This window comes from Podarcis gaigeae (genome assembly GCF_964106915.1).
Source record: "Podarcis gaigeae genome assembly, chromosome: 1".
Taxonomy (NCBI): domain Eukaryota; kingdom Metazoa; phylum Chordata; class Lepidosauria; order Squamata; family Lacertidae; genus Podarcis; species Podarcis gaigeae.
The window spans coordinates 83,967,146-83,982,564 of record NC_139678.1 but is presented as its reverse complement, the minus strand read 5'-3'; the positions used below and the strand labels follow the sequence as shown (position 1 = coordinate 83,982,564).

Genomic DNA, 15,419 nt, shown 5'->3' with positions numbered 1-15,419 from the left:
ATGGCTCCGGTTTCCGCATCTTACTTTTAGCCCGTAGTCCCTGGCTGCCTCCCAGACGAACTTTTTGCTGACTCCGCCGGCCCCAATGACCAACACGTGTTTGCCCTCCATCAGGTGGCACTGCACGCGACGCATCATCGTCTCCACCAGGGGGCGTGCTGCCTCGCCCGCTGGAGCCCCCACCACCCGGCCCATGGACTCGAAGACGGAGCAGGTCTCTAGGCACAGCTGCGAGTTCATCTCCAGGGCCACCAGCTGCAGCACCTGTTCCTCTGAGCTTAGGAGAAAATCCACACCTGGAGAAAGGAGAAGCAAAGGAGGCCCTGTCAATCAAGAACATGTGGCTGAAGATCACTGAACTTCTGGTCAGCTCAACCATTAGCCGAATCCCAAGGGTGAGTTGATGGAACAAATAACCCCACTGAAGTAAGAGCTCCTTCATTATACATATGAGCAGCCCTGGTAGGATCTGCTCAAAAGGTCCACCTCATCCAGCATCCCATTTCACATGGATTGCCAACCACCCGCCTCTCCACAGGAAACCATCAAGGCAGCAGTACTCTTCTGTTACCCACTAGGATTTGATAACTGAGCATCCCACCCTGCTTTCTGAACATGGTGCTTTTTACAGGGCCAACATGACAGAATTAGCCTCCAAAATTTTATTTTATTTTTAATTCCTTCCCTAATAATTCCTAATGTGGAATTTGCACTTTTCACCACAGTGGTACCTTGGGTTACATACGCTTCAGGTTACAGACTCCGCTAATCCAGAAATAGTGCTTCAGGTTAAGAACTTTGCTTCAGGATGAGAACAGAAATTGTGCTCCGGCGGCATGGCAGCAGCAGGAGGCCCCATTAGCTAAAGTGGTGCCTCAGGTTAAGAACAGTTTCAGGTTAAGTACGGACCTCTGGAACGAATTAAGTACTTAACCCAAGGTACCACTGTACTGCTGCACACACTGAGAAGTTGTGCCGCTGCTGCTGTACCTCTCGCCCCGCTAGTTTCCTCGCCTGCTGTCAGGCCAAATTTGCAGCTGCTGCTGGCTCTCTTGCCTTAGAGGTTGGCAGCTGGCAGCAACCCTTTTCCTAGGAGCAGCTGGACCAGCCCATCATTCCGTAAAGGCTGGAGGATTAGACATTGGGCCAATGGGGAACACCTCTCATCTAAATGAACTATTGGGCCAAATGTGTCATAAAGACAGAAAAGGAATGAAAGAGAAGAAACCTCAAAGGTGCACTAAGAACAATGGATTAATCCAAGTATGGGGAACTTGTGGTCCTCCAGATGTTGTTAGACTCCAACTCCCATTAGCCCCAGTCAGAATGGCCAAGGGGTGAGAAATCAATAAATAAAATAAGCAAGGGGAGAAGAGTGTGCATGCAGCTTTTGTACATCTGCAGGCCACTGCCATTAGGCAGTGAGTGAGAGAGGATGAAAAAGTTTAGTACAGTACACGTCATACAGTGGGAAATAAATCTAAATGAGAATTAATGGTTTCTGATAAGCTGGTCAATGAGATCAAAACATAACTAAGGGGCAGCAACTGGGTTTGTCATTTTTTTTGTTTGGTTTTAGGAAGAATGATTGCCATAGGAACCTGTTGCTCAAGAATTTTATTGAGGCAAAGAGTTCACAAAAGGCATTACAACAGAAGTTTCCACAATAGCAACTCAGGCTCCATCACTGTGCTGCAGAAACTTAAGGGATTGGTTCTTGCACTGCCAGAAACATACACTGAAGATATTGGGGAATCATTACAGTTTCATGTCCACATCAGAGGCCGGGACAAAAAGGTGTATGCATCTCTGGGGTTGTGGGATTTCAGGGTCCCAACCTGCCACTGGTTCAGAAGGAGGAATTCAGCACCACACTTTGCCAATCATTCTGCCAGTGCAAGGATTTCTGAACACAAGGGCTTGGCAAGGACTTCCCCATAGCTGATTAAAATTGAGTTTTGGTTGCTGCTGCATAGCTAAGTGCAGCTGCTTTGCACTGCTGCCCCACAGCTGATGGAGCCTGGGCTTGAGGAATGCTGATAGCCTCATGCTATTCTGGGCATCGAAAGTGCAGGGCCCCAGTGTCTTAGAAGCAGCCTCCGTAATGACTTGACAGGGTAACTCACCAATGATGTCGGTTTGTGCTCGGCGACCACCTCGTTGCTCAACTGACAGGCCAGCTTCCATGTCCATGAAGGCCTTCATGGCTGCTTCAGCCTTCTGCTTTATCTGGGCATGAATGGCTGCAATCTGGGCTTCATCCTTTAGTCCCCACTGACGCAGGCTGCTCTCCAAAGTCTGGGGCACTGTGGCCTGGTGCTTCAGGGGCTTATCTGCCCGGCCCACACCACACACCACCTGAAAGAGAACCAAAAAATGCATGCAGTCTGTCTGGGCTGCTGTCATTCAAGCATCTGTTCCTCCAGCTAGTCTTAACATCTCCATACCAACAGTCCAAATTGGAATTTCTCTACTTTCTTCTGTTCATACAGCGGGTTATGGTTGTGTGCATGCAAGGTGTCTGTGGGATTTTGTGCCGTGATCTATGATTTCTGGAGTCTTTCCAGGTGAAGGTTAGAGACTGTGAGTGGGACAGTTGATAAAATAAGCTAGCCTGGTTCCAAACAAGACATTATTTTGGAGTCAAAAGATCACCCAAATCTACCAATACCAATCAGTGTTTGTGTGTCTTCCTCACAAAACAGTTTAAAACTGGGCAGAGCCACTTATTTCCTTGCCCTCAACCAACAATTTGTTCCCCTGAAAACAGGTAAGAGGAACGGACTACAGTACAGGGCTACAATTTTTCTGCCAGTGAGAATTCCTTGGGATTTCTTCCCCCAATCTGTAGTGGAGCTCTGGGCTTTGATTACCTTGCTCAGTAGAGGCTGGTCTTTTCGGGATCTGCAGACAACAGCACATATTCGGACTGCTAGATTGGGCTGTGGAGATGAATTGCCTGGAATCGGAGATGTAGGAGAGGGAGGGAGAGGGAGATAGAATATATCAGAGAGGCAAATTGATAGGAGTGGGGCATGTGGAGGGGAGTGAAAAGAAGAAGGGGTGCCTCCAGAGTGTCATCATTTTGCAGGAGGGATTCAAGTGCATGCTGGAACTTTAGCCTTGCACGTTTACAAGGTACCAAAGGGCTCTATTGGCTTAGCACAACAAAGGCACTTTTAAAAGAAATACTTTCTGTGGTTTGGAAAGTGACAGTGCGGGATAAACAAATGACCGGTGGAAAGACATGTAAATACCCCAAATGCCAATCGGGGATGAATGCAGGACAAATTGCCCTTGATGTATAACCACCCCATGAACAACTCAGAACACTTGTCAATAAAGACCAGATGTAATCAAACCTTTGCATAAGCTTTGCGCAAGCAATTTGGGATGAATGTTCAGTAAACAGGTCATCAGAAGAGGCCCAAAGTCTGGAGTAAAATCAGCAATGCAACATCCTCCTGAAGGATTATCAGATTCCAATATGGTAGCTTCCCCAATCTGCCCATGCCATCTTTTGCCCACTTAGATCCCGTCAGGAAATAGCTCGTGCGAGGCAACTCTTTCAAGTGCTCTTGAGTGGGCAAGAGATGACATGAAGCAGTCAATGGGAGAGACTCACTTATGGAGTAAACTATCATAATTGTGGGCGCTAGGACAGTTCATTATGTGGACCGACCTCAGTGAGAAGGGATGAAAATATATCCCTTACATGGGGAGCCGTTCGTGTCAGGAGGGCCAGGCCGGACCACATGAGCAGTGGGAATGAAGGCCTCCAGCAAAATGCTCTCTTCCTCTTCCAGGGTCTCCAGCAGCGTCAGGACAGCTTGAAGGACGCATCCCTGTTCTGACTTAGCATGGAATGACACAGCTTGGGCTCCGTTCCAGCGCCAGCCTGATGGTTTTACCACCACCTATAGGAAGCACAATAGAGACAACACTTAGGCTCAGAGGATTATCTTAGCTCAAACTCCAGGAGTGAGGAACCTGAGGCCCTCCACATGTTGCTTTACTTAAGTTGCACCCACCCTGACCACTGGCCATGCTAGTTGGGGCTGATGGGAGGGCCATCAGTTGGCGACCCCTGTCCCGGATACAGGAAGTGCACTGCTCTTGCCATATAATAACGCACCTTTCCAAACCTCCTGTTTGTAGCTTTCCATCTCAGGTTCAGGGCTCCTCACCTGGCTATAGGACTCCATGGCGCCACTCTGCAGGAAGGCTGCTATTTCCTCCTGCAGCAGGTTGTCCTGCCCCTCACGGCCACTCAGCTCCACCATGCGGACACGCTGCTCCTCTGTCACACTTCGTAGAGGCAGCGGGCGCTTGAAGGTGAAGGCCAGGGTGGGGGGCACAGCCACACATGCCTGCTGGTCCATCAGCTGACGGGTCAGCAGCTTGTCCTCCAGCAGGCGAGCTAGCTCTCCTGAGCCCCCCGTGGGGCAGTCGAGGTCTCGGGCCAGTTCTGCTGCTGACTGGCCCTGTACCTTGCAGGGCCCAAAGCAGCCAGTGAAGTAGGTGACACGGCGCGGGGGCGCAAACTCTTCCAGGGTTGTGCGGCCACCGAGTTCAAAGGTCACGGCCTTGAAGACCAGCAAGGACGACTCTCCTGGGTGGGATTCTGATGGTGCCTTTGAGAGCCAGGCTGGCGACAGGCAGAGCAGCATGTTACCTGGGGAGGAGAAGGCAGAGGGCAAACCCAGCCCATGAGTGTGTGCAAGGTAAGACTCACACAGCAGAGAAGCGTGCCCTGAGCTGGACCAGGGTGGCAAAAATCTCTCCCCTACTAAAGGTTCTGGGAGGGGTTGCCAAAATGCGGCAGCCTGCACGACAGTCGCGTCAGAGTAATCAGCAGCAGCTGGGCGACTTGGCGCCTTACATGCTCTCAGTGCAGTCAACACCCTGATTATCTGCCCCAACAACTGCCTTGGAACCAACTAAGCGGGAGTATATCTTATTCTGGCTCTCTGGAAAGTGTTACTCTCTCACGCTTTCCCATAAGTCACCTATGAATGGAGAGAGATTGAACAGGAGAAAGGAAATGGAATCATCTGTTGTGACATCATTAGCACCTCTTCTACATTTCCTCCCCATCAGTAGCCAGTAGCACTAATGCTCCATTTATATCACATTAGCAAAACTGGTCTGTTCATAATGCCAGTACTTTTAGGGCTTACCGAGGTGACAAGTCAAATTTTACCCTCTAGAATAGGCATGGGGGAACCAGTGGCTTTCCAGATGTTGCTGAAGTACAACGCCCATCACCTCTGTTAGCAATGCAGACTGGGAGTGATGGGATTTGAAGTCCCAGCAACCCTCTGGAGGGCCACAGAGGTTGTCCAGTCCTGCTCTAGAACCACAGACTTGGCAGGGAACTTGGAGGACTTCTAGTGCACCCCACTGCAGAGTCTGGCCGGTGGCTGTCCGGCCTCTGCTTAAATACCTCCAGTGAAGAAAGAGTCTCCTAAGGCAAGTCTGCTCCACTGTCCCAACAGCTTTTACTGCATCAGGACATGTCTTCTAATGCTTAGCTGAAATCTGCTTCCTTGCAATTTCCACCCTCTGGAGCAACAGAGAACATGTCTACTCCATCTTCTGTGTGACAGCCCTCAAGGTATTTGAAAACTGCTATCATGTCTCCCCTTAATCTTCATCAGGCAAAATACACCCAGCCTTCTCCACCAGCCTTCACCATTCTGGTCACCCTCTTTGGAACACAACCCAATTTTAATCTTTTAAATCTTTAATGCATTTTAATCTTTCAGGGGTCTCCCCCCCATCCGAAACTAGTGAGTAATGCAGTATTCAATCCAAAGTTGAGGAGGGGAGCATGCCCAAAATATAGAAGATATACTTAGATAAGACAAAACCTTCAACTATAAATGCATTACTTTACAAAGTTGAAGGTTATTGCCTCTGTGTGGATATATATATGCTTCTTTGTTTTGGTTTCTCATTTTATGCATTGGCTATCTGAAACTAAACCCACACCCTTTTGTTTACCTCCAGTTCCACGGCAACAGATGGAAGGGTGAGGCATTTCCTTTGACCCACAGAAAAGATATTCATCATGCAAAGTAAAAGTAAACTAAGAGAAACTCTTCACCATCACACACTCCCTTACTGAGATATTATGTGTGTGTTAACCCACAGCACTGGGGGCGGGGAGAAGCACTTCTTATCTTCTAAGCCAGCCATACCTGGAACTGAGCTGTCAGATTATCAGTTTTGGTCCATTAAGACAGAGTTTCAAAATCCTCCAGTCTTGTAACCAAATTCTCATACTCTGGCAGTGGGGAGGCAAAGAGGAAAAAACCTTCCCTCACACAGCAGCACTATAAGCCACTTCACCTCCAGTGAAGTGCCTTGCATTAACGCAGCCGCTCCATCCTTCAGAAATGTCTCACCTCGGGCAGCAGTAACCTGAGGCATATCCACTGTCCCTCATACCTAATCTAATTTAAAGGGATGCAGAGTTCTTAATTCTCTTAGGCCACATTCACACCATACATTTGAAGCATTTTGATGCCATGTTAATCAGAAGTGGCTTCCCCAAAAGAATTCTGGGAGCTGTAGTTTGTTATGGGTTTTGAGAGGAGAACCCATTCCCCTCCCAGAGCTACAATGCCAGAGTTCCCTGTGAAGAGGGATCTATAGTTTAACCACTCTGGGAATTGTAGCTCTGGGAGGGGAGTGGGACATCCTAGCAACCCTTAGCTAGGCATGGCCAAACTTGGCCCTCCAGCTGTTTTGGGACTACAACTCCCATCATTCCTAGCTAACAGGACCAGTGCGGGCCTTAGCAAATGACACCTCCAAGAATTCTTTGGGGGAAGCAAGCCATGACTATTTAAAGTGGCATCATAGTGCTTTAAATGTATGGTGTGAATGTGGCCTTAGGGAAACTTTGCCCTTTTCCACTTCCTTCGCCAGCAGCACTGCGAGAGGCATGCAGCCCTCACTTTACCTCTAGACGTTGGACATTTTCAGATGGAACACAGGAAGTAGCTTTATACCAAGCCAAGCAACTGTTACATCACACTCAAAATTGTCACAACACTGACTGCCAATAGCTCTTTAGGATTCAGACAGGGGACATTCCCAGCCCTACCTGAAGATGCTGGGGATTCAACGTGGGTTCAGGGATCATGCAAAGCAGATGCTCTAGCCACTGAGCCTTCCAAAGAGCAGTCCCTACTCTCAGTCTCCCAAACTGATCACATGGAACCTCAGGATTCCCGATAGTTGCAGGGAGGGAGCCGTGTGTATGTTCAGCATTTGTAGAATCTGTACAGTCAGCCTAACACAGAGAGGCTGAATGGGGACAGCATATGCAACCCTACTTTCTTTGTACATGCACTGTAGTCTGTCAGAAGACCTAAACAGAGGGGTGGGGGGAAACCCTTTCCTCATGCTCTGCTGCTGTAGGGAAGCAGCACATGCAGAACCCTCCCCTAACAGTCGGGGCAACAACTGCACTAGAGAAGGAAAAAGCTATTCCCACCCGTGTCACACGCTTACGCTTGAGATTCACCAGCCATGTTGGGAACTGCTATTTCAGCTGGTACCAAAATTAGCGGCTACGCTGGGCAAATCTATTTCTAAGTGTATATGTGTCGGACAGCACAAAAGACCTTGTCTTTGTACAGAGGTCACCACATTCCCATACCATGACAATACTAGAAAATAAAACCACGTGGAATTAAGACACACAGGGAGAAGTGGAGGTAAAGTAGGAAGGAGCCCTCTCATCACACAGTGACTATGGAGGGCTCTGGACATCAAGCTGGACTGCAGGACCAGAAGACTTTCAGGTGCAGACCTTTCCATTATTAAGACTCATTTCCTTGCCACCTTAGCAGATAGATGATTGAAAGCTACGAGGCCACAGAAGCCACTCTTGTATCTGTCAGCTGGGAAAGAGACTGAATAATTTCAGTTCTACAAGTGCTCATAGGTTGGGCTAGTTATTAGCTCTAGGAAACCACAGCACTTTCAGAACATAAAAAAGGAGGGGGGCATTATTTGGATACGCCCTGCTCTAAAACCACACCTTTAATTTTCCCTGCAGCTGGGAGCTGTCCAGTCTGGCTTCAAAATACAGAGGTCACCTTTTGAACGATCTCTCTCTCTTTCACACACACAATTCTAGTTTAAACAGCAACATAAAAATATGATGAAGTTTTAATTGCAAGCAGATTGTGTGCATTTTAGAGGCTGGATTTCCATGCCCTGAACACAGAAATGGTACCTGATCCTTTCCCAGAACCCAATGTTGCATGTGTATTCTGTCATTGAGAATCCGGCACTTTTAAGGTGCGAATTAGCCCTCGGAATTCCAGCAGAAATGGTGCCAGAGCATTCACTGATCCGAACAAAGAGTTGCCAAGCCCTATGGGAGGCTGAAGGGTGGAGGGATTGTGCCTTGGTGTGGGAGGTTGGAGAGTTGACCTTCTGGTTTATTCCAGCCCTGTTCTTCTATATGCACTTTAGCCAGCGGGAAATCTGAGCAGCTCAGCTGCCACAAGAGCTCTGGTTACCACCAGCCCGTCTCGGCCTCTGAGAAGAGACGGGAAGAATGCCAGGAATACAGCGCAGCAGCTGCCCAAGAGAGTCTCTAAGAAGCATGCACAGCCAGATAGCTTGGTTGAGACAGGATTGCAGCTAGAGACAGCATTCTGATGAATTTCAGGCACTGGGTTTGTAATGAAGTGGTCTGTTATAATGTACTTGTAAATACAATAATTATATTGCAGGCTCAGATATATAAATCAAAATTTGTCATGACCGAATCCGATTTCACTGGGTTGGGGAAAAAGATCCAATCCAGTGCACATGTCACTTCAATAAGGCTGAGAAAGCAATAGTTTGTTTTTATCTATCAAGTTGCCTGTTTTGTTTGTATAGGAATTGTGATAGCAAATTCCCCATCTTCTGGAACTGCCTCTATGCTGAGCATAGAGTTGACTTGTTTTTAACAAGGCTTTTGCATGCCACTGATCAAAAAGTCAGCTTCCATTACTTTTTCTCACAATGGAACAGCTGCACCGTTTCCTCAGGCGTAGGTAACCCATAATCCAGCTCTTCCAGCCTACAGTTTGGTAATGGCCTCCATAGATTGTGCTCTAACCATTTCCTTCTCTATGGTCTATCTCCCCTCTCTAGGAACCCACTCTTGTTTAATCAACCCTCCCTTTTCCAAATGGTGCTGCCTTTATACCCATTTATTTTATTTTCCACCCTAAACTGCAATTGAGGAGGGGGAAGGCAATCATGACTGGAGATGCAGCCAGGGGAGGAGGAAAGAATATTTAACCATTTCCCCACATGCCACAGTTCCAAATAAAATTGAAGCTCGGGAAAGGGGCACTGATCCCTTGGCTACAGAATGTTATTTACACCTGTATAAACTCTGTGGTTGAAACAAGAAAATTTTGGCAATGTTAAGGGCCTAACCTGTAGATGTGTAGATACGTCTTTGTATAGTCATGTTCTTTATTTCTACAATTACCGTATTTTTCGCTCTATAAGACGCACCAGACAACAAGACGCACCTAGTTTTTGGGGGAGGAAAATAAGAAAAAAAATATTCTGAATCTCAGAAGCCAGAACAGCAAGAGGGATCGCTACGCAGTGAAAGCAGCAATCCCTCTTGCTGTTCTGGTTTCTGGGATAGCTGCGCAGCCTGCATTCGCTCCATAAGACGCGCACACATTTCCCCTTACTTTTTAGGAGGGAAAAAGTGAGTCTTATAGAGCAAAAAATACGGTAGGTATAAACAGTATTTTTATTTATTAAAATGTGTATTAAATTAATTAATTCCATGAATGCTAATGATGTGATTACATGTAAAGTGTAAAGACATTAGAGCTTGACTGTTAGTCCCCAACCTTATGTGGAGTGTGAGAGCTACCAGGATGAACATAAAACTTGATGGGTGGCTGCGGGGGGGGGGGGGGGGGGGAGAGTGATAAGACTTTGCAGTGGTTCTCACAGCTGTTTCTGCAGCAGGAGACTACAGGCTCTGCAGAGTTACAATGTCACTTTGTTGCAGCAAGAACAGAGACTGAATCAGACCAATTTTAAAAGTTCGAAAGGAATATGAGCGAAGAATCGCTTTCTATGTATTTCTTTTGTTCCACTGTTTCGAAACTGCTATAAAAGTTTTCAAAACTGGTATAAAACTTGCTTACCAGTGGCAGAATCGTGATAAGTGTACATACTCTTAAGTGGAGATCTCAAGCGACTACCTTCATCCCTCTGAAAAAAACTACTACTGTCTTTCTGATAATGTATTGCGTCTCTTCCATTTTCTTTGCCTTGCTTTTTAAGACTCCTTTTCATCAGTGTGTGGGTTGTTTGTACGTGTGTGTAAGCAAACACACACTTTCCAGACCTCAGTATGCTTCTGGTGAAATAGGCAGTATTGAACAAAAGGTTGTGACATATTAAAACTGTAACCCTTTATTATAGATGACAGTTGGAAGCATAAGGTTGGGTACAAATAATATACTGTTGATCTATACGGCTTGAGTCCACAGTCTGAGCCAAACTAGATGCGACAAGAGATCCACTGGTATTTTATTCGGATGTCTCCCTGAACTATTAAGAAAGTCTATTTTTAAAGCAAAAACATTTCCCTTCCTTGTCTTAACTTGCTTTTCTCCATTGTTTGAGACCATTTCCTTCTAGCCCAGCTCATATGCTGCAAGTGAGCCAAAGGGGAGAGAAATGTGCTTGAAGGGACAGAGCTTATTGACGGGAGGGAGCAAAGTTTAGTTCCTGTTATGTATTTATTTTTTTTATTAAAAAAAACCCCACTTCTGTCCCTTTTAACCAGAGTACTGCAATCAAATGAATAAAATACATACAACTGTGACCTGCAACAAAATGCTGCAGTGTGAAGTGCTGCTGTTCAGTGTTCCAGCCAGCCAGCCAACCAACCAACCAGCCAGGCCTTCTTTCAAGCTACTCCATTCCATGGTTCCTCATTCTGGTTTTCCACCCTATCCACACCCAGACACTCAGAAGGGCTACTGAGCATACGGAGTCCTCACTGGGCTGACTGCATTTTTTGTCCCCTTGGGGTTTCCTCTCCCGAAGTTTCTCTTTCTATTTCAGCAAACCTTGGGCTTGCTCTGAGCATGCTGACACTCCCTTCTTATCTCTCAGTAGTCCTATTTCAGCTACATAGTCAACACCCCAGTTCACCATTTGCATATGACTATGGCTCGTCTGTCACAATCATTGGGACCCTAAAGTACCTTTATAATGTAGCCGGTCAGTTTGAACCAGTGTACGGTTTTGAGAGAATTATTGTGTTAAACACACACAACTTTTCCATAATAAATTGACAAAACATAAAGAATTAAGCAGGTATATTGTCCAAAACTGGTTTGAAGTTCACATCGTGATAATTGTTTCATAGTATTTGAGCTGGCAATATATCGCGAATCACAATGTGTTTAAGGGCTAGGCGATACCTGGTTTTCGTTGCGATAACTCACTAAATGTTTTCAGCAGCTAAAGCTCACAATATCACCAGCTAAACCTCATAATATCACTTGCTAAATGTTGCAGTGTTATCACCAGCTAAATATTGCAATCTACCACAATGTCTGAAATAAGGATTGAACTATACAGAGGTGAACAGGACAGCCTCACGACAGCAAAAATAAATAAATGGCAGCAGTAGCAGTGGCAGCCTGCAAGGCCTTGCAGCAGCAGCAGAAACAGCAGCGGACTGCAAGGCCTTGCGGTGGTGATAGTGATGGCACTAGTGGCGGCAGACTGTGAGGACTCGAGGAAGAGATGGGAGGCAGTGGCAGGACTGGTGGCCACCTGCAAGGACTCACAGCAGTTATTGGGAGGTGGTGGCATTAGTGACAGCAGCCTGTAAGGCCTTGCGGTGATGGCAGGAGGTGGCAGCCTGTGAGGCCTCATGGTGGTGATGGAAAGTAGTGTCAGTAATGGCACTGGCCTGCAAGGCCTCACAGTGGTGACAGGATTTGGCAGCAGAAGCAGAGGTGGCCTGCAGGTACTCAGGGCAGTGACAGGAGCTGACAGCAGTAGTGGCATCCTGCGAGTCCTTACAGCAGCAGTGGGAGATGGCGGCAATAGCAGTGGCAGCCTGCAAGGCCTCGTAGCGACACAAGAGGTGGGGCTTGCAAGGTCTCACTGTGGTGGCAAGATGTGACAGTGGCCTGCAAGTCCTCCTAGCGGTAGTGGGAGGTGGTGGCAGAAGCTGTGACAGCCTGCCTCAGCAAGGCCTTGCAGGCCACCTCTGCTTCTGCCACTGTCTCCTGCTGCCACCACATGGCCTTGCAGGTCGCCGCTACTGTCACCACCATAACAAGGCCTTGCAGGCTGCTGCTGCTTCTGCCACCCCCTGCCCACAGCCATAACGAGGATTCACAGGCTGCCGATTATTGTGCCCCTGCTGCGAGGCTGCCATTGCTCCCCCCCACCATTGTTGATTCTGCCACTGCCAGACTGCTGCTGCCACCTAGCAGATTATTTGTATTCAATACGACTCACTGCAGTACTGTGGATTGTCCTGAATACCACCATTTGGTAGCCAAGCCCCAAACCAAAAGTGTCATTTGGATGCATTTTGGCTTGCCTGCTGCTGAAAGTGACCATGAGGTGATTGATAGTATCATCATTTATCAGTTTTAGACCCTTAAGAAGTAGCAGTTGCCAGGACATTGTCCTGTTCACCTCTGTATATTTCCTTATTTCAGATATCATGATATCTCGATATATCACGATGTACAGCTGGTGATATATCGCAATATTGAAAACCAGTTATTGCCCAGCCCTAGCAGGTATATACAACTGCTTGCTGTGACAAAAGTTAATTCCAGGTGCCTTCAGCTAGTATATAGGTAAGTGAAGCAACCCAGTGAGATAAAAGTTCCTGAAGATGAAATTTAAGCTAAAGGAAAGAATCAACCCCAAAGGAAGTGGATAAATTCAGTTGCAGACACCAGCTAGGGTGGAACTCTGTATGGTAACTCAAAACGGTAAGCAGCTCTGGTTCGATACAATTCAAGCTGCACAGCTTCTGTTTCAGAAACAAAATAGTAGGAAGTATCCCAGCCAGCAGCCAGTCAAGACGTGAGGATTCAAGCAACCTCTTCAACCTCACAGATAGCTTTCCCCCCAATTCGGAGTTTAATGGTTCCTGGTTACCAAAGATAATGACATTTAGCCCCCTTCCCTTAAGGAGAATGTACAAAAATGGGGTGTGACTCACTAGAGTGACCTTCAAAAATGCTAAATGGTGTCACCTTGGGAGACCATCTCCATTGGATTTTAAGGGCCTGTGTGGCAAGGAAGCCGAAAGGCAGCCCCCTCTCTCCTTCCCTCTCCAGATTTCCTGGTTTGCCTCTAGAGGAAAGCACTGCTCAATTCCTCTATTGAGGAGAAAGGGAATAAAGCTAGTTGCCTCTTACTGGCAAGATGCTTTAGTGGGAGGCAAAGCTTTGGAAATTCATTGACTGCCTGTGGGAGCTTTAACCGAGTGGTCCTGCTGGGTGAGGTGAGGTGAGGTGGGACACCACTGGACTCCTCAGTACTTCACCAGCCATGAGTAAGGATGAATGAGTCACTCAGCAGAGCCAAGGCAAAGAGACGACCAAAGGCTTTTCACTATGGCATTAGGATGGAACTCACCAGGACACTGGTTGCCACCTTCCAGAAGCACAGACAAGTATGAAGTGGGAGAGCCCAAGACACAGATGGTTATGTCTGATGGTCCAAACCCTGGGAAAGAAAAGAAATGAGTTGGTGACCTGATTCTCATACTAGACCTGGGAATCCTAATGTCCCACTTCCATGAACTCCACATGCTGGGATTTGAAGAAAGAATCACGGTAATTAACTCTGCTCTCTTAGCCACAGCCCATATTCCAGAGTCATTCTAGAGATGGATTCAGATGAAGCACTGAGGTGGAAATGGTGATGATGCCACCATGTGATCCACCTATCACATTTACCATTAATGCGGATGCTCTGACACATTCCAGGTTAAAGGAGAGAAACAGCAGCCATCCTGCCAAAGAAGGACTCACCTGTTCGAGGCTCCTTGGTGTGGTCAATTGTCTCTGGGAGCCCCTCCTGCTGCAAGGTGCACTGCAGCAGGTCATAGTAGTAAGCTGTCCAGGCCCGGGCCTGTGCATCCTCAGGGCTGATCTTGCAGTCCAGAGGCACATCCCGGCGCCAGGCACAGCGCAAGGGGCTCAGGGGTGGTAGAAACCCCTGTTCTGCCCAATCCAGTTCCTTGGGAGTTGGAGGTGGCTCTGTGTGGATCTGGTCCAGAGACAGCTACAGAAAGAGAAAGACAAAGGGTTGGGAAATAGGCCTGGAAAAGGAGAAGGAACTTAGCCACAGCACAGATCCCACCAGAGAAACGGGGAGAAGATCATTCCTGCCAGTAGCCAGTGGAGAACATTGCTCTTTTCCCAGGCCTTTGGCTAGTTAAATTATATATGGCAGTGATGGCCAAACTCGGACCTCCAGCTGTTTTGGGACTATAATTCCCATCATCCCTGACCACTGGTCCTGTTAGCTAGGGATGATGGGAGTTGTAGTCCCAAAACAGCTGGAGGGCCAAGTTTGGCTATCACTGATCTATGATCTTTTAAACTGTGGGGGTTATTGTTTCTATTTGCTATTATGTTACATTATATTTATATATAGAGAGTGTGTGTGTGTGTGTGTGTGTGTGTGTAAACTGCCCTATGATCCACAGATGAAGGATGGTATAGACATTTTGACAATAACAATGCCCAAGGGTCTGTTGCTGCAATGTGGCACTGGCTGGTTGAGTAGCTGATCCTCAGTGTCATGGAGGACTAAAGAGGCTGGGAACCCATGGGAGAACTGAAGAATTTTCACATAGAGAGGGAAGATGGTACTAGCCAAGTTCTGGTGTCGCCCAGACTACATCTAACAGGGTTTTTTCCTTCATGTTGTTTTACCACTACAAAAATAAACATGTCTCAATGAGAGACAAAAAAAGGAGGATATTTTGGCCAGAACAGAGGGAGTTCAACAAAAATGGGTCTTAAGTACCTGGAAACAAAACCAAAAACACTCCCAGCAGAGTAGACAAGAAAAAGGCCTATTGAACCAATGTGTTTTGTACTCTACTGGTTCATCCTCAGGGAGTTACAGAACTGTAATTCAGATATGCTGCATTTTCGAATTACTGCTGTTTTGAGTTTCCCCAAAGAGGGACCATAAGGTCCAAATGGGAGCTATATAAGGTGCGAGGAGACGAAAGCCAAATAAAGGCTAGACTCACCATCATTCCAGGTGACGATGCTGCAAGGAAAGAAGAAAAAAGAGATATGTGAATATATTATTGTACTGCTTGTGACCCAGGGCTGTCCCGTCTCCAAGGGGGGTTA

The 15,419-nt window shown here is 47.1% G+C and overlaps 1 protein-coding gene across 3 annotated transcripts in view; it reads right to left on the bottom strand.

Annotated features, from left to right (window-relative positions):
• Positions 1–15,419, bottom strand: part of CARNS1 (carnosine synthase 1) — a 32,829-nt gene that overhangs the window by 5,363 nt on the left and 12,047 nt on the right. For 2 of the 3 annotated variants that reach the window (XM_083728353.1, XM_083728352.1), the window contains exons 2-9: positions 15,314–15,333; positions 14,079–14,331; positions 13,681–13,770; positions 4,188–4,675; positions 3,716–3,917; positions 2,874–2,959; positions 2,127–2,358; positions 25–296 (exon numbers count right to left, since the gene is read on the bottom strand). In XM_083728353.1, coding sequence (XP_083584479.1) covers positions 25–296; positions 2,127–2,358; positions 2,874–2,959; positions 3,716–3,917; positions 4,188–4,675; positions 13,681–13,770; positions 14,079–14,331; positions 15,314–15,319 — 1,629 coding nt within the window. In that variant the 5' untranslated portion in view covers positions 15,320–15,333. The remainder of the gene's footprint in view (positions 1–24; positions 297–2,126; positions 2,359–2,873; positions 2,960–3,715; positions 3,918–4,187; positions 4,676–13,680; positions 13,771–14,078; positions 14,332–15,313; positions 15,334–15,419) is intronic. The other variant, XM_083728354.1, reaches the window with a different exon arrangement.